At 34.3% G+C, this 25,011-nt stretch overlaps 2 protein-coding genes across 4 annotated transcripts; one reads left to right on the top strand and one right to left on the bottom strand.

Annotated features, from left to right (window-relative positions):
• Window positions 1-1,329: 1,329 nt before the first annotated feature.
• Window positions 1,330-5,961, top strand: LOC125674981 (uncharacterized). The gene is made up of 4 exons (XM_048912433.2): window positions 1,330-1,455; window positions 1,678-1,733; window positions 1,835-1,942; window positions 4,755-5,961. The coding sequence occupies exons 1-4, from the start codon at window positions 1,373-1,375 to the stop codon at window positions 5,135-5,137; spliced, it is 630 nt and encodes a 209-aa protein (XP_048768390.2). The 5' UTR covers window positions 1,330-1,372; the 3' UTR covers window positions 5,138-5,961.
• Window positions 1,878-20,734, bottom strand: LOC125674989 (uncharacterized). Of its 3 annotated transcripts, none has more exons than XM_056158238.1 (6): window positions 19,688-20,734; window positions 17,257-17,313; window positions 16,916-17,156; window positions 13,393-13,497; window positions 12,779-12,866; window positions 1,878-1,988 (listed from the first exon to the last, which is right to left on the bottom strand). In XM_056158238.1, the coding sequence occupies exons 2-6, from the start codon at window positions 17,305-17,307 to the stop codon at window positions 1,934-1,936; spliced, it is 540 nt and encodes a 179-aa protein (XP_056014213.1). In that variant the 5' UTR covers window positions 17,308-17,313; window positions 19,688-20,734; the 3' UTR covers window positions 1,878-1,933. The 3 variants fall into 3 exon arrangements, with proteins under 3 accessions (XP_056014213.1, XP_048768406.2, XP_056014214.1); XM_048912449.2 differs by lacking the exon at window positions 1,878-1,988 and adding an exon at window positions 8,601-12,522; XM_056158239.1 differs by lacking the exon at window positions 1,878-1,988 and adding an exon at window positions 8,601-11,800.
• Window positions 20,735-25,011: the final 4,277 nt, after the last annotated feature.

Here is a 25,011-nt window from a genome sequence, read left to right as displayed (position 1 = left end):
ACCATTGTGACTTGCTGTCTGACTGTCAGTCTGTCGTGTTGTTTATTTGCTGTGCTCAGTTTCCAGGTATAATCAAAATCACTGTTTGCACTACATAGCACTAACGCAATGGCGGAATTAGAAGGGACAATCTCCCCTTATGACAAAATCATTTTTATTATTTTCATCATTTTTATGAATTGATTTGTTAATTGTTTTATTGATTTTATTATGTGTAACGTATAGCCAGAATAGCCCTACAAAACCCCATAAAAGTAAGGTTAAAAGCCTCAAACTCCTGCAGTATCCCAGGGAGCGAAGCCCGCCTGGCTCCCACGCTTAACGCAGCCCCAGCCTATTGCCTTTTTGTAACAAATCCTGGATCCACCTCTGTAACGATTTATATGACTACAAATAGCCGATAATAAAATAAACAAAATAAACTGATAATCTTTAGACCAGTCGGTTTAAGGTCAAGGTCAATAGATTATATATTGTGACGATTTTTTTTCTGAATGATGTTTCAAACAGCTATGAAACTGCAAATGTAAAGTATTCGTGGCATATGAATGACACCATGTGAATTTGTAGATCATAAGGTCTAAGGTCATTGGGTCAAAGATGTTACATGTAGCGATTGTTTGATTTCGGGGTGATATATCAAATGCTGTTCACGAAAAATCTTCATGACAGAAGAGATTTCTTTTCAGATGAAATTAAAATGTCGAAGATCATGGCTACATATCCTCGGTTAAGACAGTAACATATACCATGTATAGCGGATACGAAGGTTTCTAGGCCCCGTCGGCTCAGTGGTTGATAAAATGTTGGCCTAGTAATCGGGAGATTGCGGATTATAGTCTAATTGTGGCTGATTCAAACCTAAAACCAGTGAGCGATTCATCTGGTCTTTCGACAAATTCTGCTTGGTATTTAGAGATGATCCATGAGAGTCGCGGGTTTTCAAATGAAGTGCTTTATCACGAACATGATAAAGAACACTCACTACTACGACCCAGAGTGCAATTTACATGTGTGAATTTATTGCACCTTATATACAGCTAGTGATATCTCGATATGAGTGAAGGATTTTCGAAGGGACGTAAAGAATTAAAGAAACAAAAGAATCAGCTCAGGTAAAGTTTGGTTGAAGAGTTGTTGAATTAAAATACGGGTTCTAAAAACGAGGACATGCATGTAACATGCAAGAATAGATATGCATGTAAATGAATATACAATTCTAGTCAAACATCCTTAGCTATACAAGCTGGAGCTTGATCACATGTACGTATTGTAGTTAATGGTGACTGTGATAAGCCGCCATACAATATATTAAGTACTAAAAAGCATCCAAGGAAATATTAAAACGCTCCATACATTCCTACTTACAAGCATGATCCTGATGATGAGGTTGAGACAAATATTTATCGTCACTTATTTTCATTTCGTTTCTGGACAAGACGGCCGGTGCGACGGGTACGTATACATCTTATTTAAGTAGATCGTTATTTCAATGTTTTCCATTTTTCTGAATCATTGACGTAATTACCACCAAACGCAAGAAAGTAAATACTATCTAAAAAGCGAATTTAATATATGACTAGGGGTGTCATTTTACGGACATTTGTAACATTTGTATGGTTCTACTATTTACATACTTTCTATGAACACATTAATGAGATAATGATATTGTTACAGACCTCTGGTGTGTTGTAGAGGATTTGAGTACAATGAAAAGGAGGACACTTGTCATCGTAAGCTATAAATTTATTTTTACATCGATTCAAATTAAATTATAACAGCTGTATTTTCTGATATCTTAAACTGTGTACATGTCATCTCTGTCATCTTCTAGCTTGCAATGAGCCGAAATACGGTGCTGGATGTATGGAAATCTGCAATTGTTCTGAAGAGGAAATGTGTGACAGATTCAAGGGGTGTGTTAATAGGACAATCACAACAGGTATGAATATTCTTCTCGTGCGACCGATAGTAATTCTTGAAATATCCTGAAACAGAGGAGATAAGTTTTTGAAATGATTTACGTAGATTATATAGAGTAGTCTCTGAAACGTTTCATGTCATGTAACTTTGACCATAGTCACTGATAAAATTAAAACCACGTTTAAGAAATTATCGAAATAAAGATTTTTGTTCTGTTGAATATATAGCATTATATAGAAGTTTTTACGGGAAGACAATGATGTAATTTTGCTTCATTCAGAGCCCCTGGGTAGGTTTTCTAACACAAACAGTTTGTTTTGAGTCGTGGCTCAACAACTACTGAGCCAATCTTTAACAAATTTTATAATTTTATGTAGGAGAAGGGAACCGGGAATTGTAAATTTTATCATCTCCACAAGGGACCTTAATGTTGGGATGAATTGATTTTTAAAAAATAATTTTGTGTGTTTTATACTTTCTCGGTGATACCGTAAAACATATCTCTAGAATTTGCCTTTATGAAAAGACATGTACATGTATCTACATGCAAACTATCGGCAATATGCACTTTTCGATACTCAGATCTATGCGATATCAATATTTCTTGTACAAAGACCGACTGACTTTCCATAATCTGTTTTCTAAAATCAAACCCAAAATCGTGAGGGGGTAACCCTACTATGGGGAAAAGTCTATTATACAGTAGTCTTTCTCCCTACTATATAGCCATTTTTCGGAGGGAAAAGCTACTATGGGGAAAGGCTACTATGCAACACTGGTCGCTGTACAACACTGATCGTTGTAGCCCAATGGAAATTTTTTAAAAGTCGTCAATGCATTTTTACTATTTCACTATGGTCTCTACTTGTAGACGGGCGTGGTCCTTCATTTGAACAAACTTGAATCCCTTTTACCCAAGGTTGCTTTGTGCCAAGTTTGGTTGAAATTGGCCCAGTAGGTCTGGAGAAGTTGAAAATATGGGAAAGTTACAGACGGACAGACGACGGACAACAGGTACAAAATAAATTCATCTACGGCGAAAGTAAACGAATATGTATAAATCAAAGTACTGACAGTACAGTTGGGAGTTGTATCGCCTGTAATAGTTACGATTAAATATCGATACTATGTTCATATCTATTAATCCACCGATGACTCGAGAACAGTTGGAGGGTTCCTATAAAAAAAAACACCTCTAATTCAATTGAAAAATCCAAATTTCTCCCAATGAGGTGTTAGGAATCATGTCTAGCGGGAAAGCAAGTCGATTTCTTAGTTACTCCACTATCTGTATGAAAAAAATGGAGAGAGACAATTTTGACTCTTCGTACGATTAATACTTGTATGTTTAATTAACAAATTCTGAGTTGCCAAAATAGGTGCGGTTTTACGAGTATGAAATATTCTGATTTTACATTTTAAATGAATAATTCTTTTACATAACATTCGACTGAATGAAATGATGTTTGTTGAATAATAAACATTTCCAAAAATCCCAATCAATGGATTTTGGAAATTGATTCTCCATTTAGGATATAAAAGAAATGAATAGCCAGAAAAGGATTAATTTCAGAATGGAGAGAATATGTATGGGAATGGTCCGCCGTAAACGTAACCGGAATTAAAAGAGGGGGAAAATCTGCTACATGTATGTAGTAAGTTTTCGGGGGAGGGGGTCAACTGGTAATGAAAGGGGGCGGACTCCTACTATATATAACCACATTTCCGTGGGGAAAGTTCTACTATATAGCAGGTTTTCTGGGAGTGTCCATCTCGCTACAAAAGGGGGAATCTTACTATATAGCCACATTTCTGCGGGGTGAGGTCTACTATCATCCATAGCTCTTATCCTTAGACGAATTTGGCTCCACTTTTTGGCACTCTGTTTTTTCCTAAAATAGCTCTAGCAAGTTTATTGTTAATTCGGATGATTGATTGATTCAATATTGTTTAACGTCCCTCTCGAGAATATTTTACTCATATGGAGACTTCACCACTGCCGGTGAAGGGCTGCAAAATTTCGGCTTATGCTTGGCGCTTATGGCCTTTGAGCAGGGAGGGATCTTTATCGTGCCGCACCTGCTGTGACACGGGGCCTCGGTTTTTGCGGTCTCATCCGAAGGACCGCCCCATTTAGTCACCCTCTACGACAAGCAAGGGATACTGAGGACCAATTCTAACCCGGGGTCTCAACGGATGTTATTTCGGATTTCAATCATTTCGGTTGAGCATCACTGAGGAGACATTATTTGTCGAAATGAGCATCTGGTGCATCAAAATTGGTACCGTGTAAGTTTTACATTATGACCCCTGGGTCGAGACCTCTGCTGGTGGACTATTAGTCCCTGAGGGTCTCTACAGCCCAGTAGCTAAGTACTTCGTTTTAACTTGAAAATACGGGTGTATATTTAAATGCTGAGATGAAATTTACAAATTCATTTCAAAATTAAGGACTATCTCCCTCATGCATAGCTCTTATCCTTAGACGAATTTGACTCCACTTTTTGGCACTCTGTTTTACCCTAAAATAGCTCTAGCAAGTTTATTGTTATTTCGGATTTCAAACATTTCGGTTGAGCATCACTGAAGAGACATTATTTGTCGAAATGCGCATCTGGTGCATCAAAATTGGTACCATATAAGTTTTACATTTAGACATTTTTCCGTGGGGAGGGGGTTACTATATAGCCATTTTCCGAGTGGAAAGATGGCTAGGGGAAAATGTTACTATACAACAGGTAGGTAAAATCTCGTATAGTACTAAGCCTTGCTAATGTTGAATTATTCGTAGTCGATGCATTTCTAATGACGCAAAAATATGTAATTTTCAGTGATTGCACCTACAACCACCACTAGGAGGGTGAAAGATACGTCGCATTCTATCATCAACCAATCAATGAGGATTTCTGAAACACATGGAACAAACCATCCCAAAATAGCAGCAACTGAGGTTGGCAACAGAAAGGGAGCAACAACCGAGGTTGACAACAGATTAGTACACATGCCGTTTCCTTACTTAGACAAACCTCTGCTGTTTAGTATAATAATCCTTTCATTTGTTCTTGGAGTGGTATTTAGTTTGTATATGTTAACATACATAGTTGACAAAATGAAATTACCGGCCACAGTAGAATTAACAGATATGAGACAAGTCAGATACGAAGTCGGAAACCCGGAAATTATCCATATGATACATAACACAAATCGTCAGTAAATTGATTAGATACATGACTGTGGTAAAGCCAATCCCACTGTGGGGTCTACTATAAATTTTCCTAATCTATACTGTAGTCTACTATAAATTCTCCTAATCTATACTTTAGTCTACTATAAATTCTCCTAATCTATACTTTAGTCTACTATAAATTCCCCTAAGCTGCACTCTTATCTACTATAAATTATCCTAATATACTCTTTAATCTCCTAACATTTTCCTAAACTACACTCTAATTTGCTATAAATTGTCCTAAACTACGATCTAATCTAATATAGATAGCCCTTTAATATGATACCCACAATTATAGTACAGGAGACTTTAACAAATAGGTTAGATATCTAGTTTCTCCACTTTATGAAGGAAATATGCATCCTAACATTCCACATCAGAGTAACTCCAGGCCAGATCACCATGTTTGGTTATCCTCGAATAAGCGAAAAGGAAAACACTTGAATTTGTCTCTGTGGAAAAATATCATATCTGTTCTACTTTTAGTAGCTTGTGCATATTATTTTTTCTTTCCCCCGTGTTGGAGGTTTCTATAAAGAAATGTTCTTGATAACAGTATTTTTATACTATAGTATTCTTGTCAAACAAGTGGCCTTCATAATATTTAATTTCGGTGTACACTTGATGTTTGTTTATGTGAAGGACGTTGAAAATACTAAGCGAGTTTAGAAATGATCAAGCATTTTGCTTCTTTTCACATAAATCTACTACACACATATGCCAAAATCAGCATGAAAATTAACATCATTGTGTTGTTAACTGTGATAATTTGTAATTGATACCAGTTACACAATAAATTGTAATATACTGGACATGTGTTTTCTGATGTGTAGAAGCCTTGGTTTTATATTGGTACTTGCATTTGAAGGTTATGATTAACCATTGTATGGACAACATTCTGTTACTGAAACATGACTGTTTGTCGTATTCTAGATTGTGTTCTCTCTAAACTGTAATGATACAAATATACCGACGATGAATTTGATTTCTTGAAATTCATTATGTACAGCACATAAGGTAAAACGATATATAAAGAGCAAGTTAAAACCCAGAAATGTAACTTGCCAGGGGTTACTGCCTGTGAACTCACGTGAGCTCGTACCTGTGCGAGAAACAGGTAGCCCTGAGGTGCTTCTAGGTATTTGCAAGTGCAGACTTCATCAAAAATTCCATTTACGGGAGAAAAAAGTCTAACCAATGCGCTTTCACGAGTGCGCAGACATGCAATGATGAGCAACACACTTGTCACTGCCTGAGGAAAGCAAGAATAATCACAAACTTGCCCTCTCGGGATAAAAGCATGGACAAGCCAACACGCATACTGTGTCCTAGCGTGAATTAGCCAATATAATCCAGCACACTCTAAGTGCTACAGTGTACACATATATAGAACACCTTATCCAAAATCCATCTACGTGCTCTTGTTCTTCTTTCAACAATAGTCCAGCTGGACATGTCCACCACCAGCATAACTGGGGATGTCGAATATAGTTGACAATGACGGTCTGAAATAACTTATTTTACAAGGTCCAATTTCAGAGAGCCCTGATCTTTCAGTTGGCAAGATAACTTCCGTTTTTGTCAGAGAGTATGCCATTCTCTCACCAGAGGGAGCGTTATGCAAGTTTCACATACACGCATGGAACTCTGGGTAGAGAATAAGAGTATGCCAGACGATGTGTTGAACGTGAATAACTTGTTACGTAGTCAGAATGGATAAGAAGCATAAGAGGAATATCAAAGTATTTGAACTAAAATGCGTACCATGTATTTTTCTGTGTGTAGTATAACAGAAATGATGAAGTAATTACATAGGTTACAAGGATACTAGGTTAGGTCCAGCTGACAGAGCTTGTAACAGCATATTGTCCTTGTTTTTAAGGCTCATTATTACAACTGTATTTAAAACGAATTTGGTATTAATCCTACATTTGGCAATCCTACTTATCTCCAACGTCCCTTTCAAAATTAAATTCTTTAAAATCACGCATCATTTTTTCACATATTTGATAGCTCAGTCAATGGAACAAATGAACTTGAGCTACCATACCCATACTGGATTGGAAAACTACACAAACCCTTACACAGATACATTACACAAATTGTGCTTCTTTATTAGCTGGCCTGTTTTTATATTCTTACGAGCAAGGATTTATTCAAAAACTCCTACATGAAAAGAAATCTCTTGCTGTGGCCTTCGACTCGACATTTAGATAATTAATATCGATGACGATTTATTTATTAACAATAATCTCTTTCATTCGAACGTAGATTCGATATATCCCAGTGAACTCAAAATAACAAACATCACACAGTCTTCCTTATCTGCTTCTTATCTGGATATTTTATTATACATAGATATACATAAATTGAAAACACAACATTATGACAAATGGGATGACATCAGCTTCTCCACCGTCAACCTCACATATCTATGTAGCAATATTCTACTATCACCAGCATATGGTATTTATGTCTCTCTGATTAGATGTACAAGAGCATGTTCTGCATATGATTGATTTTTAAATCGAGATGCTGACAAATAAGTTGATGTTACAAGAGTTTCAACAGTCTTGTTTAAAATCAGCATTTCGCAAATTCTATGATCGTTATAATGATCTAATTTGCAAGTTCAAGCTATCACTGGGTCAAATGCTTTCCGACGTGTCTCATTCAATTGTTAGACCGCTCTTTACATACTTACTTTGACTACGGAACACTCCGTAAACTTGATGAAGATATAGGAATCAAAGCGGATGTGATCGGTCAGTAGGGGGTGTTTACTCCTTCTAGGCACCTAATCCCACTTCTGATGTGTCCAGGAGTTTCTGTTTACCCTACTCTTAATTTTGTATTCGTTATAGAATTACTAAATTACATACAATAATCATCATCTGAATAGCAATGATCATCAGTTATTTACACAACCAATTACCAAAGTTTTGCTTAGATATAATAACAATAAAAATGGCAAAATATCATGCACAATGCCAATTTCATCACAGGAATACAAATAAATGATTATTTACTTTTATCCAATACAGTGGTTTAGGAACAACCGGTTGGAAAAACACAAGAGGCAGACTCTCTGCTAGTGCAATTGACTTATCTGGCAACCATCTCCCCCAGTGATCTGGGGCATATTTGTGTTCTTGACGACACAGACTGCCAACAATGGTCATTGATAGGGCGCTCATTTTGTGATAGAATGTCGTTGATTTGAGTTTTAAACTCGCCAGCCATGTCTTAGGTAGGTTCCTAACCTCAAAACGGAATCAAATGAAAATGCATATTTTTGGTAGAAAAGCTTCTTTTCTTCTCGAAATGAACTGTTGGGAATGTCGAGGGAGGTATTTACGAGAAATATATCACCTTTACACTCCGTGTATGCTCTTTTAGTGCCCCTTTATTAAAATCAGACAAACTCTAAAAATCACGATTTTGAAAAATGTATGGCAAACGCATTTTATTAAGTATTGTTATGGGTCAGAATTAACCCTTGATAACACAGCATCTGAATTTGCTAACAAAGACAAGATAGAAATGAAAACAATTTCATAATTACAATCATTAAAAGAAAATTGTAACAATAACAAAGTGCTAACTTACGATAGATGAACAACATCAAAGTCTGTGCCGAACCGGGTCTACACACAAAATTTCATTATTACCACGGGACGTCTTTATAGTTTAAATAAGTTTAGATGTGTTAGTCACAGATTTTCAGTTGAATGTGACTTTTTTTTTGGAATAGATAGATCTGATAGGTTATGTAATCTCTGTAATGCAAATTAAGTTTGAAATTTTACTACATGTACATACTTGATTGAGACTTTTTAATTTGTTTTACCTGCAAATATTTACAAAGGTAGTAATACTGTAAGTTTTCCAAACTTATTTCATACTCATGATATATTTTCTTTACTCTTATTGGTTTGGCCAAATTTTGTAAATTATATGTCAATATTCAAACAAATGCATTATTTCCACTAGCAACCTGACAATGCTACTATATATATGTATTATTTCCACTAGCAACTTGACTGTGGTACTATATACATGTATGTGTTATTTTATGTTCATACATCATCGGGGGGGGGGGGGGGGGGCTTTTTAAGCTTCGTTCCTGGAGACAAGGACTTCAGAACCAAGGTCTTTTAAGGTCATTTTAGAAAGGTCAAAGTCAATCAGAACAAAAAAGTTCCTTTCAACAGTTTTTGATAGAAAATTTGCCATCTCTTAAACCTTTCATAAAAACTAACCCTGGTCACAGATATTACTTGGAACAGGGAGTTTTGGACCAAGGTCATTTTGGAAAGTTGAGGTCACTTAAGGTCCCTTAGAACATTTACCTTATACAAGTAAAACGTCCTTTATTTTGACAGTTTTTGAACAGGCATTGATGATAAATTACACAAAAAAAGTAATGGGCAAATGGCTTTCAAAGGTCACCAAAGTTCATTTCGTAAAGATCAGGGTCACTCAGAACATATACGTTATGTATGAACAAAAAAGTTCATTTTAACAATGCTTCAACAGTTCAGGCTCATTTTGGAAAGGGCAAGGTCACTCATAACATATACCTTATATGAGAACTTTATTTCAACAGTTTTTAAACCGGTATTGATCGAATATCACATAAATAAGTAATAGGGAAAATACTTTCAGACAAAGGTCACTCAATGTCATTTTGTAAAGGTCAACTTTGCTCAATATATGAAAAACCCCTTCATTTCAAATATTTCAACAGTCATTCCTCATATGAAGTACATTGATTAGATGTATTTCATGGGACATCCATCAGTTTTACTTATATTCTTGTTCTTTATACATGTATTTGTACTTTTGTGCCTCATTTGAGACTAAAAAGGGAAATAAAAGTTTCAAATACATGAAAGATGCTTTGCAAGTTTTGGATTATCTGGTCGGGTTTTTTTTTTTTTTTTTTTTTTTTAAGTTTTCGAATTGTGTGGCCTTAGTGTTTGTTAGAAGATTTTTTGAAAACACAAACTCTATTTTTAGTATATTTTAATAATTTCCCTGTAGAAGAGGATGACTGCAACTCCAAGCAATTATCTAACGGGTGTGGTCTTTATCTTTCCTTCCTTCCGAATCTAAAGTAACTATTTGAAACATGCTGGTTCTATTCACATAAGTAAGAATAGTAATGCACTTGCGTGAGCGCACAAAATCAATTCTTCGCTGAAGGCAGTTGTCAATTTTGTTTTAGTATTTCCATTCAAATTTCGATTATTGTTTCTCCGTTTTTTGTCCAGGAATTTTCTCAGAAATGTTTCCATGGGTTTTTAGTACAAACGGCAAGCCGTGTAACGGAAGTCCTACTCATTATTAGTTATGAGTTTCTAGGTATTATCATACTCTTATAAAGAAACATGCCTCTCCTCATCCCCCAAATGCGATAAAATAGAGACTGTTTAATATATCAGTACAAACTAGTTTTAAGGTAATAAGGGAGTTTCAAGTTTCATAGTTAGCTTTTAAAAAATTGGTAATGATAATAATATCCTTTAAATATTTATACAGGATTGCACAATTAGTTATACAAACTAGTTTACATTGTGGTCCTGTCTTTAACATACATGTATGCATATCGAGAACATAGATAATAAAAAATGAAAATATCACAGTTACTTTACATACAGATAAGAAATAATAAACACACAAGTATTATTGAGATTCAAAATAATGTTTAATATGGGCAGATTTAAAAGATGTCCTAGTAGTGCATTTTCTAATAAAATCTGGTAATGAGTTCCATAAAATTGCTGCTGAAATGATACAAAAATTCTGTTTTGGCTCTTGTAGCATAAATAAAATTATTAGAGCTCTGCCTTGTATATCTTGTGTATCTAGAATCATTAATTAAATATAATATCTGCCATCAGAAAATTCTGTTAAGAATCTAAGTCCCATTTACATGTAGTTTTAGCACATTTACACTAATTATATAATTCTTATTTTAATCATACTTTGTGGACAGCAAATACAACAGCATGTAATGCACATGTAACAAGAAGGTAAAGCTAACTATTGTAATATATTTCATCACATTTCTGTAGACTACATGTGTTAGATATAACCCTAGGCATTACAACCCATCAGTGTGTTTAAGAAACAAATAACGTTTTCAGTGAGATTTGGGCTGAAATTGCAGAACAGAAATTCAGATCTTCTGGCATATAATATATAGATATAAACGTAAACTTTATATTAGGTAACTCCATACTCACATGTTTTGATTTTCCTTCAACAACGTTATCAAAATTTTACAAAAACTGGTTATGAATAAAATAATTTTCATAACAATTTCATGAAACTGTTTCTTTACAAACAATATACAAAATGTAAGTACAATAAAGGAAATCTATCGTATAATGGACTTGATAAAGAAATCCATAAAAACAGAGTTATTGTCTTTGGATTCAATATTTTGAAACATATCATTGATTATTATTATTTATATATAACTTAGACATTTTTTACAATGTATATTAGAAAAGATTCCAATAAAATGTATGTTCCTATCAAGCCTGAATCTAAATGATTCATTGATTTTGTAAATCTGGTGAAATCACAGGAGGGTGGCACAAACCTCCATATTATGGAAAGTGTTATCGTTCTTTTGAAATTCTGTAATATTCAAAGACTTGATTCTAAATTTAGGCTTTGTGTCATCAAAACCAGATAATTTTTATTCTCTATAATAGATGCGAAAAATAATTGAAAGAAAATGATTTTCCTACCTTCTTTAAATTTTCTAAATAAGTAATACTATGTTTTAATATTTGTGTACTAGTAGACCTATATAAAGATTCTAAAAACAATCTATGTATATGTATACATTTGATTTCACATTCATATGTTGGGTTTTAATTTCAAACAATAGTGGTTATCATCAATTTGTCCTGTTCTAATTATGTCCAAAAAGGTGGCAACTGTGGACACAATTAGAACAGTTGTTCTTATAGTTTAATGCATGTAACTGCCTGGTTCACAGTAGAGAGATGATACGTAAATATAGCAATATGATTACAAATAAAATATCTTGTGGCGTCTAAAATGAGAGGTGAGATTCTTGATACAGATTTCCACAATTCCATATTCTTGAATATAAACCCATGACATTATATACATGTAGAATAAGATTTTAAATACACATACATCTACATACACTGTACACATATCACAAAGAAAGGATTACCAGTAGAACTACCACAATGGAGATATATCTTAGGTTGCATTTGTTTCTGTTTGACGCATTTCGATCATATAAATATCGATCTTCAAGCATATTTCGATATTCAAACATATTTCGATCTTCATATACAGGTACATTTCGATTTTCATTTAACCTGTAGTATATCAACATAATAATAATAATGTAGATAGCTGTATATAATAATTAAACAATATATGCCAATGTAATTATCTAGGCCTCATTTAAAGTTGCTTATTATTAGTAGTACTATTGTCATTACAGACATAGTTGAAAGCTAGGACTGATTGAGGGGGAAATTAATGAAATCTTTCCTGTCGGTGTATCTGGTTTAGTGAATATTTGTGTGATTAGAAAAAAATGTTATTTACATTTGACACACAGATACTTACGAAGTTATTTTGGATTGATTTGACTGCTTCGTCTGAGGCTGTTTTTGCTGTTGCGTAAATTGATATACTTTTTCATAGCATTCTTGATCTGTAACGACATATATTACACACATTCCTTGCACTTCTTTTGTGTACTAGACTGACTGATATATACACATGAAAATAATAAGTTTTGCCATGGAAATTTTTTCATCTATATCATATACACACTGTAACATATGTGCATACAATGTAGTAGGTTGGCAATGATTGAAGATATGATAAATATTCCACTATTTCAATAGATAAAAACGCCGAAAATTAAACTTACTTAAAATTGAGACTATTATATGTGATCGATACTGATATTGTTCTGATATCCTGAAAATGTATTCAATGTATAATGTTGGGTTATATATATTTAGCTATTGGTGCAGCCGTATCTGTAAAACCCATAGCACGTATAAAATACAAGATTTAATGCAAACTTTTAGATATATACTGGTCTTAAATTTGAATTTGAATACTGCACACTTCAAAGATTTAAGCTAAATATGCTGCTACACCTGTAATATTTGTAGACGAAATCAACGTTAAATAAAATTTAATCTGCGCGGAATTTTGAATAGCCTTACATTTGTATGCTTCAGTTGATTGATAATTTTGAGTACAGCCTTTACATGTTTTGGAATAAAATTCTTGTATTTTTCCACCCCTCCTATTGTACTCCGCACAGAAACCTAAAAAAAAAAAAAAAGAAGAAAAATACTAGATCCTCACATGTTAGAAAGATGAAAGGCACAGGTAACGAACAGTGATCAATCTCATAACTCCCATAAGCAATGCAAAACAGAGAGTTGGACATACACGGACCCCTGGATATACCAGAGGTGTGATCAGGTGCCTAAAGTAATTAATAAACTAGACCATCACATGTTAAAAAGTCAAAGTAATGTATATATTTGATCATTACATGTTAAAAAGTTAAATGCATTTATTTGATATTACGCAATGAATATTTGCATACTTATCAACTTATCAACAATCAATTTACAAATATTCAAAGAACAACAAATGACCCGTATATGAAATACGTTCTACATGTAAGATTATTTTGCTAAACTCGTTTGACATTTTTTACACATTAACCCACGATTTCTCACGAAAACCAAAGTAAGAAAATGGTTTTTTTTTATCATAGTGACATGTGTATCTTAAAATTTAAGTTTTTCGATGACTATGATAAAGACTTTCGGTTCGTATGGACCTTCAAGAAGATAATTGAAGGTATGTTTGGACACAAGTATAGTGGGAAAATACGTTAGGAATGTGTTTATATGAAATATTTGAGATGGCGATGCACGAATGCAGCAATATAGGGCCCCAATCGTGCGCATATGTTTCTGCGCCGTGGTTCGACGGTTCTTTTTTATAAGGGGTGGATCTGTAGCTCTCTGATATGTCCCAATATTTTTCTAAAACGTTACAGATCTGCAGCTTGTCAATATGGTGCAATGTTTCGTATCCCCATACACCACTATAATAATCAATTACAGGAACAACACGATTCTGAAATATCGTTTCATACGTATTGAAATCTTTGATATCATTGCCCCTAAACGATTATGCTAGATTTTCTATGCTTGACTTACAGACGTCGTCAAATATAACACCTAATATCAATAAGAGAAAGCATATTCCAGAAAGATTTGGTGCTAGGTGAAATGAGTACATGAGTATATATTCCGAGGAAGGTTTACGAAAATGAAGAATTTAGATTTTTCGGAATCAATCGTCTAGAGCCACGTTTTACACTATCACGGAACAGACGCTAAGAATATATTGCACATCCTCTTCATTACCGGTGTTATAGAGCCAGACTTCCCCCCATAGTGAGACACCCCCCCCCCCCGGAAGTCTGGCTCTAGAGTGAGCCTTCCCCCTGCCAGACTTCCCCCAGAGCCAGTCTTCCCCCCGCGGAAGTCTGGCTCTAGAGTGAGCCTTCTCCCTGCGGAAGTTTGGCTCTAGAGTGAGCCTTCCCCCCGGAAATCTGGCTTTAGAGTGAGCCTTCCCCCCAGCAGAATTGCTCTAGAATAAACCTTACCCCCAGGGGGAAGACTCACTCTAGAGCCATAACACCCTCTTAAAGTCTCGCTCTAGAGGGACACCCCCGCTTTCATCCCCTCCTGCGCAATCTATGAAATAAATTTTAGTTTATCGGACAGGAATTACCTACCTACCTAACCTCTCTACCTACCTACATATCTACCTACCTACCTGAAGTTGTACAAGTTTAAAAGCATAACCGATATTTGTACGCAGATGAAAAGAAACAAATTCAAAATTTCCTCATTTCATTTTTCAAACTTCTAAAACTAACCAAGGCATAGGTATTGTGTGGGTCAAAGTTCAAGGTCTATGGGTCAAACAAAATGACTTATCAATTCCAATGTGTTTTATTCACCGTTTTCTTCTCTTGAGTTTAAAGAATGACTTAAGGAGGTATGCTACTCCAAAGAAATTTTATGTGGATGAAAAGTGGGGGATATGTATAACAATATTTTGAAAACGTAAACTTTCAAATTTACTTTATTTAGTCAAAAAATGCAGTTTTAGTAGAAAGCAATCTGAGAATGATTTAAAACCCATGCTGGACTCGAACACACGATCTACAGTTCAGCAGTCGACGTGCTTTTTCTCTCTCTTTTATTGCAGTCGACGTGCTAACCTACTGAGCTACTCAACTAGGTGAGCATTCTTTAAATGATTAGACAAATATTGTTGATATTTATATTTTCATCCATGTTTTAAAAGGAAGTCAGCCTTTATGACGATGTAGAGTACTTCCTTAAGCAAAATCAATAAATGTCCTGCTGAAAAAGGTCTTGGTATCTAAACAATATCCATAAAGTGATAGTAGTTTACCAAAATAAAGGGGGAAATGAAGGGGGAAGTTCTGCTATGGGTAAAGTCTGACTCTACAACTAGTGATAGAGTGGGTCTTCCCACAAGGAAGTCTGGCTCTAGAGTGAGACTTCCCCGGGGGTTCTCGTGCTTTAGAGTGAGCCTTTCCCCAGGGGGAAGGCTCACTATAGAACCAGGCTTCCGGGGGAACCCTCACTCTAGAGCCAGGCTTCCGGAGGAAGTCTCAATATGGGGGAAGGCTCACTCTACAACACCGGCAGTTAGTGAAATATCATCAGCGTATAAGGAGAATCATTATATCGCCAATTTTCACTTCTTTACTAGGCGGTTAACTTCATTCGCCAAGTCGTTGATAAATACATGTGTAATGCAAAGAGAATAGAAGAAAAGTTGTCTCATTGAGGAACTCCGGAGATGCAGTGAAACCAATCTGTAGGAGGTTATTTGAAAGTGGTTTCTTTGTGGCATTTTTTCAGCAGTGTTTGTACGTTAAGTTCAATAATCGCTCAGTATCATACTATAAGATGTACTAGATCGTAAGAAGAATGCTTCGTTTTCGTGAAGTTTCCTTTTCTGGCACAGAACAAGCATCTTCTCCTGCAGTATAGAGAATGTGGTCTTCGCAAGCCCCGCTTTTCTTAATCTGCCCTCTAGTCGCACACCTACAAGAACTGGGATCGGTTCCTCCACATCCAACTTACACATCATGTATATCGACACTTCGATCTGATTGTTGTTTTCTCATGTATGCTTTACAGTTGTTGCAATTGGGTCGAGATTCCCGGTGTTTATCATTTTGATACCCATTAAAGGTCAAGATTGCGAAATAATTGACATTAGATTAAATGGTTTAAATCACTTTTAAAATCGCCATTTTTTATTAAATTATTTTACAAATCATTTCCGATTCTGACGGGATAATGCATTTTAAGGAGGTACTCTACATCGTCATTAATGGCTGGCTTCCTTTTAAGACATGGGTGAAAATATAAATATCAGCAATATTTGTCTATTCGTACACAATGTAGAGATGGGGAGGGTGATTGTGTAAATTACTGTGTGTATATAATACGACCTGCATTCTTTATTCACATCATTTTATCATAATTTCCCCCGATCCAAACATACACGTGGGCTCAAACGATTTAGTATATCAACCGTACGACTTATTACCTAGTGTCTACGACCTAGTAAAATGTACACTATGCAAATGATGAGAATTAATTTTTTTACCTGCACGGATTCGCGTCTCAGGTGCACATACTTCAACAGTCAAATTTTGCCATGGATTTATCAAGCAGTGGTACGCCATTTTCCCGGCGCAATTTTCAGCGTGGTCTGAACAGTTCATTTTTGACGCCGCTTCTTTCCACGATCTTTCATCGGACGGACATGTTTCAACTGCTTTTCTTGTCGTTTGGGAATATTTACAAAATTCTACATCTATGAGAGTTGAATCGCCACTAACTTTGACCTGAAATATATGAATTTCATTCACAAGAGAGAAATACTAGTAGGCACCGCGTGTAGTGTCAGTGGTATATTTATTTACTGCACATAATCTCTATACTCACGACATGACATATGTCCAGAATAAGTACAGCTAATACATATCTAAATTCCATGATGACCTACAAAAGCAAAAATCACAAAATCTTATAAACAACTGTTATGAAGTTTTGTTTTTAAAATAATTTATTCATATTTCCAATTGCCCTTACATGTACAAGACCTTAAGGCGTATGACTTGATAGTAAGAAAACATAATTATATGTAGTCTAGTATATGATAATTTCATTTACAATACATTACTAATTTTGTAAAACATACAATTGAAGTCATATTGTTATTTTTAAGCCCATATACAGGATATTTGTATAGGATTTGAATCCATTTGATGAATTCTGGTCCAAAACTCGAGTTATTTTAACATAACCGTCCATTCCACGGAATCGAGTGTCTTTTGGAAATCTCGCAAAATTAAAATTGTCTCTTTATTATTACAGCGTATTTTGACAATATTAAAAAATATCAATAAGTCTGGCATCCATGCCAATATATTGACATTTTATGTATGCAGACTAACATTATTCAATGATTTTTGCAATCTTAAGCTTCTTGCTAATATCGGTACAAAGGCTAAAATCTTATAATTTGTATTGATTTTTACATAGTGTTGAATTGACAGATAAGCGTTGTGAATACGTAAGTGATTCTTTTTCATTTAACTCATTCCAAAATTTCTTTTAAAACTCTGATGGTATTCCGCCTTAACCAGGAGATTTGCTCTCTGTCATATCAAATAAAGCAGACGTACATATATCAAGAGGTGGAAATCGGTTTAACATATTCATCAAATATGAGCACCACACAGAGTTTGTACATGAAGTATATTCATAGATATATAAACTGGAAAATATAAGAAACATGTATACATGTATGTGTTTGTTTATTTGACGAAACATTCCAGGATTGTTATCAATTAGCACTATATGGATAAAAAAACGAAAACAATGTGAGCATGAGGTAGCTTGATTAATCCACATAGCCTAGTCTTTCTTTAAAAACAAATACAATACAACCGTTAGCCATATTGACTTTTCATGTGATGAAGTTTCATTGTGCCGACTCAAATGGTATTTGGTTTTAAAATCAATATGCATGTAACCTAATGACTTGAAGTTTGACTTTATGACCTGAGAAAAAAACCATCGTGTCATTTCAATGTTAAAGGCCAAACAATGTTGGATATGTTATCTGAACCATATCTTATGTGACCCAGTGATCTTGACCTTTCACCTGTTGATCTTCAAAATGATGGAGGTCATCCTAAAGGCAGACAAATTTCATTGCTAAAGCTCAAACAGTACACATGTACTTGAAATATCTGGATACTATTTTGACAATATTTAAGTTGTCATTTCACTTTCAAACGTTTTGATGAAAAAGATCGTTCTTCAGTTGTTAAAAGAAAATTCTCATAGCTATAGTTTAAAATTTGTTTGAAATATCATACGGAAAGCAATGTGTTGAAAAATGTAGGGCGGATAGAACAAAATTGATACCGTTTATTGTGGTGAAATGGTATGAAAATAAGCAAAATCTTACTTTCACTAAACAACAGCCACAATAGTCGGAAAGTGGTTAAAAATAAGTTGCTCTATTGTGAACATGGTATATGCAGATGCACTTGAAGTACATAAATTATATAAAACATATCAGAACAATGTAAAAAAAAAATGTTTCTGTATAAAATAATCTAATTGGTACATGCATGAAACACTAAATGGGAAACGTTTACACTGACAACAATGAGTAGTCAAACTTTAATTATTCGCTTTTCATCGACACAATCAAATTTTCGCAATGCATGTATAGGTTTCCAATTTGCAACGACTTCCCTAGGGGGAAAAAATTAAAAATACTTAATAAAACTACGTTAGATTACCGCATTTAGTATAAAGAAATATAGGGAAGAATTTTTGTCTTGCAAGACAATAATAATTTAATCACCAAAATCACATATACATGTGCCTGTTTCGTGGTTTGAAATCATTAAATTTTGGTGTTGTTTATGAAATATTTAATGAAGAGCAATTTTTATTGAATTCAATTCTTGGTAACATCTATGAATCACTACTTTCGGTTTATATTTAGAGACACACATTACATGACACAATAATTATATCGAAACCGAAAGTGACATGCACTGGAAGATGTTTCGGTATATAGTTATAAATATAATTTATTAAACAATACAATCTAATACTACACAAAATAATAGTACTAAAGAGTTCGATACCGACAGCAATAACTACTAGGACGATCTGGAGTGGGTTTAATTGATGGGAGTATATTTTAAAATTGATTAGGCGGAATAGGGAAATGAAATTAAGGATGTTAAGTGAATGTTCAATTAAAAATGTGAGAACACTAAACATGAAGAAAGAGAAAGAAAACAACATGTGAAAAAATTGATAATAATTACTTGTACAGTGTACTTACATTTACACCTTCATCCAGTTGATGTTCCTATTCTGAGAAATCTCTTGATAGAGAAATTCTTGGATTCTTGGGTTTTTACATTATTAGTCATCGCTATAACAGTAATACATCATATATATACAGGGCTTTCAAAAGTAGCCGGTAGCCGGCGGATTTCCGCCGCCTATAGTAACATTAGGTGCCGTTTACTTTAGTGACAAAAATGTATATCCAATGAAAAAAACTTTTATAAAATTTTAAACATCTTCCAAACTTTAGTAGACTCAGAAATCGCGGCCGTTAGGATGTAAAAACGTGTTTACTTGCGCTAAATTTAGTTCAGGTAAATACCGGCACCTGATTGGTCTTCTGTTGGTGTAGAAAATAATACGTCAATTGCAATAGTCGGAAAGCCTCGGATTTACCCAATTCGTGACAACACGGACGAGAAGTTCCGAAAGATAACAACAAGTCCTGAACGTAAAAATCAATGATGTTGACGGAATGAAGAGAACAAATACCCTGTTCAGTTTCGGCTTTAAAAAGGCCAGAAGTGAAAGTGACACAAGTATAATATCAATCAACAATTTTAAAGCGAAAACAGAATTTAATCAGGAAAGATTTCAGACTTGCTATTCTACTTAATTTGCAAATGCCCACGTGGTATTAAATAAAAACGTAAGTAGAATTTTTCAGCACAGATTCGCTATGTTACCAACAAATCTGTAGCTGCTAACTTGAATTTGTGGAAAAATAAAATTATAGGTCATTTAAATGTTACTTATTAATTTGTAATAAAGATTGTTTGGGTTTTATTTAAAAAATATTGGGGTGAGCAAAAGCAAAAGGTCTCAATGGGTTTCATGTCAGTTTTGGAGAAAAATATTACTCCCCGTGTAAGTTAACAGACTTTAAGGGACCAAATGAAAATAGAAATATAGAGTTGTGTTAATGGTGAATAATATTCTTAAAATATTGGGAGTGTAACTCTTATTTGCAATTCAATAAAAAAAAAAAAATGATTAAATACATGTAAACTTTTTTTTATAACATACAATGTATCCGTTAAAAAAGGAAACGAAAGCTGACAATACAGGTAATTAGAACAACTATAAATATAATATATATTGATGCTTTATTATATAAAACTGGTGTTGGTTGTGATCTATATTCTTCTTACATTTTACTTTAATCTGCTTACTGTTGGGTGGCAGAGATTCAAGCAAAGACACTTAAAAATTGATTGATACAGCATTGCAAAAAATAATTACATGTAGTTATCTTGATGCATTTTATTTTTTCATTTTGCATCAAAATTAGTACTTTGCAATGTTGAATTTTTTTAAAGTTTTTGCATGAACAGAAAATTTCACATATGAAACAATAAATTCATGGCAAAAGTAAAAATTTCAGGCAAAAAAATGACAATTTCAAAGCTGCAGTTAAGTGCCAGGAAACCGCCAGAATGCAGGATTTTGCGTCATTTACCCCAGAGCTTCTGGGGGCCGCTCAAGGCCCCCAGACCCCCGGCCGTAAGATACGGCTGTGCCATTCGCATTGAATCGCCTTCTACTTTTTCATTTCAGCCTCCTACTTTTAAATTTGTTGAAAGGCCTGTATATATATCTTTTTTTTCATGATACATAGGGCATACATGTACCATTCTTATGATTATGACCATAGGACATGACAAATTAACGTTATAAGTTGATTGTATCATAGACATATAACAGAGGGACCGCTGACTTCCTTTCGCGCCAAATTATCTTCCTATTTTCACAGCGCCCTCACCGGGAGTCATAAGTTTTCTTTGGCATATATAATGTGGGCAAACTCCCAGGAATTAGTTTGAAACCTTTGCCTTAAAAATTTATAGTTTTCATTAAAAAGCATAAATATATTGTTCAATTCAAATATGTATATGTAATTTATTGAAATAACTTACCGTGAAACAATAAATTCTTTTCCTCAAAATGCACCGAACAAATATGCGAAGTGTTCGGATTAAAAAATCTATCACTGCGATTGACAGCTGCTATCAATTTTGATCGCCATTCTTTGTCCTGGGGGAAAGAAAAATAACTGATGTGCGTTAAATTGTTTTTCGTCTTTTCATTTGAGTTGTGGCAGCCGACCACGCAGCAATGCTTACCACCCATTGCCCAAAATATAGTAAAAACTTCAATCCGCCATTATATTTGTTTATTTACCATGACTCCCGGTGAGGGCGCTGCGAAAAATTTAACATCGAGCTCGTTCGGAACACTCGGACTCTGACGCAATGGGCGAAAAAATCCGAGAATCTCGAAAGAAGTCAGCGGTCCCTCTGTTATATGTCTCTGATTGTATCTATTAGTTAAGCTTCTTAGTGTAAATAATACAAAGAAACTCAATGATTTAGGAACGTTTCTACAACAGGCTACAAAGTTACGATCTTCGTGTAATTTTTTTAATGCTGTACTTGCAACGACATATTATTTACATGTACTGTTGATTGTATGTTGAAATGCATTGTATATCCTAAAAATTGTATCTGTATGTCTATTCATTCTCTACTAGCCGAGACATGTACAGCATCGACACCATGCTGCGGCCAGGCCAACTGAGCTGGGCTGTTCATGTTCAAAGAATGTAACAGCTCTCGTACGGACAGCTATAAAATGACTCAAGCTCCAGAGGTGATCAGGAAAAACCAGTACAAAGACTCCCTGAAAGTATCCACCAACCTGTTCCACATCGAACCTGACACAGGGGATATTGCGACAGAAATTAAAGTAAAATATAAATATAAACAATAAATTTCAGTTTTGGAAACACATGAGATTATGATGGACAAGCTTCACGCCAGCTGTCTTTTCATGAAGGATGTTGGTGTAAAGCGTCGCTGTTCAGACCCTCATGTATTTTCAATCTTTTATTTATCAAATAAATTTTTCAAAACTTAACTTTTGTTGAGGAAATTTCAAAAATCATACATCCATGTCGCAGTAATGAAAAGAACACAAAACTGAAAATTAATTGTTTAAATGTTGTCGTCATATTCTGGTAAATGAAAACGATGTCGTTGTGGGTTTTTTTTTTGGGGGGGGGGGGGTTAAACATAAATAAAATACAATCATGAAATATACTTTTGAAAATCCCAAACATAAAAGAGAACGTTTCTCAGAGTGTATATCAACATTGATATGTTGAAATATATGTGCATAATAATAAAACCTGTATAAAATTCCAATATCACAGGAAGTATAATTTATATAGTTACTAGGAAATAGAAGAATTTAAATTAAGTAAGTCCATATACATTGTAGTACGCTGTGAAAAACACACCATACCCGTATCAAGGTTTTATTCTGTAAATTTACTTCCTATACCAAACATTTTTTAATTAGTCAACTTCAAACTAACCCGGCATTAAGCCATCTAAGGCAAAATATAGGGGATTCCCATGTATATTTAAAGAAGCACTACGTCACTATATGTACCAATGAAAAAAAGATCCGAAATGAAATACTTCCTTGATCACGAAGTACATATATACATTGCATATGTCTCTACGGGGGGGGGGGGGGGGGGGGGGGGGGGGGGTCCACCGCGTGTGTTGGAATTAGTACTTTTCTATTTTACTAATACCGCGTGTGTTGGAATTAGTACTTTTCTATTTTATTGCATTTCAGGCTATTTCTATAAGCCCCTATGCAAAACAAATTGTACTAACTTCCTACAATGTTAGATAGAAATTCAAAAGGAAAATGTAATGGTGGTTAGCTGGTACAGTATTCAGAATGATGTATCCCTACGCCAAGTCATTTGTAATACTGTAATATAATAATTTGAAATTACATGTAAAGCTCACATAATTAAAAAGACGATTTCAATGTTCTAAGTAGGATACATACTTTAAGGTGCTCTTCCGACCTCTGAATGTTGTACATAATTGATATACATGTATACCAATAGTCTTGCAAAATCTGGCTTTAACAATTTTACATTTGCTGTTATCAATCGTAGAATCATCACATGTTTTGCTAATTTGATGTTGTCTTCTACTTTTTTGCATGTAATACATATACACAGATGCTCCTGTACGTGTAAATATCGTCGTACCTTAAGATCATTACCAGTTATAAATGTAATATTACAATAAACACTTGTATATATGCATGTTCAATGCAGTAGTAGGGAAAACACACACCAACAACAATGTATAATTAATAAATATGAATTGAATGATAGGTTTATGAATATAAATTCAACGTAAAGCGAAGAACCGTCGTTCACTCTACCAATCATTTTTAACCCCCCCCCCAAAAAAAAAACCAGTTCTCTTACAGTCTGTAGATTGAGTTGATAAGGATTGAATACATATGCTTTATATAAATATCGATAGTTTGCTTTCTTAGCGTAAGATGACAAGGACATAAAATTACAGTTCGTCTTCTACATCCACCTGTACTTAACTAGGGATGTGAACATGAAATGTTTCATTATTAGATTAGTTGGTTGCATCATTTAAGGATAGTTTGATATTTGGGACATTTAATTTTACTTAACTATGAAGTTAAATAAGTAACAATAATTACGTCTAATTTTGATGTAAAATATTTTGTTAATGGAGTCAGAGTTATCTTTCTTTGAATTCCAATTTGCTTATAAGGACTCGGCATTTCCCAAACAAATTCCTATTGCCGTATAAAAACAATAAATTTACATACAAAGGAAAGCAATTTCAGTGAAGAACATTTCCTGCGTGAACTGTATGCAATCATTTTCGTCCATGGTATGTCTAAACTTCCTAAAAATGTTTCATTTAATCTCGTCGTTTTGTCGGACATTCGGATAACACAGTATTAGTAGAAATAAGAGACAAAACATAGCTACAAAAATGATTGGATATTTACAAACAAAACCTAATGTCGTTTATCTCAAGTTCACCAAAGAATGTTCTTTATCAATATTTAAAGATAACTTTTGTTTACAATCATATCTCAAAAGACCAATCATATATCTCAAAAGACCAATCAACTTTAAAAACAGGAGAAAATTATCACTCAATTCAGAATGTCTTCACATTCTTTGAATATTGAAAAAGGCAGACCTAGCCATGTTTTAAGGACTGCGAGGCTTTGTAGATTATGTGACTATAAAGATATAGAAGACGGGTTTAATGTTATCCTGAAATGTCCATTTTACATCGATTTGAGAAAGAAATATATTAAGGGTTACTATTACACAAAACGAAGTGTCTTTAAATTCGTAAACATCTCAGTGTAGACAATACTAAAGAACTCAATATCTTGGAAAAATCCTTAGTACAAGCTGTGAAAATACGAAGTTGAGCTTTGTAA

The sequence above is a fragment of the Ostrea edulis genome, chromosome 3 (assembly GCF_947568905.1).
Source record: "Ostrea edulis chromosome 3, xbOstEdul1.1, whole genome shotgun sequence".
Classification (NCBI taxonomy): domain Eukaryota; kingdom Metazoa; phylum Mollusca; class Bivalvia; order Ostreida; family Ostreidae; genus Ostrea; species Ostrea edulis.
Note: the sequence above shows the minus strand (reverse complement) of the source record. Positions and strands in the feature narration are given on the sequence as shown.

Bases quoted from the DNA above. Each gene is read 5' to 3' on its own strand.
- LOC125674989 (XM_048912449.2), bottom strand. From the start codon at position 17,307: ATGGAATTTAGATATGTATTAGCTGTACTTATTCTGGACATATGTCAT. The intron at 17,157-17,256 runs GTGAGTATAGAG...CATATATTTCAG, and splicing joins TTCTGGACATATGTCATGTC to GTCAAAGTTAGTGGCGATTC. The intron at 13,498-16,915 runs GTAAAAAAATTA...TTTTTTTTTTAG, and splicing joins TGAGACGCGAATCCGTGCAG to GTTTCTGTGCGGAGTACAAT.
- LOC125674981 (XM_048912433.2), top strand. From the start codon at position 1,373: ATGATCCTGATGATGAGGTTGAGACAAATATTTATCGTCACTTATTTT. The intron at 1,456-1,677 runs GTACGTATACAT...ATATTGTTACAG, and splicing joins CAAGACGGCCGGTGCGACGG to ACCTCTGGTGTGTTGTAGAG. The intron at 1,943-4,754 runs GTATGAATATTC...TGTAATTTTCAG, and splicing joins TAATAGGACAATCACAACAG to TGATTGCACCTACAACCACC.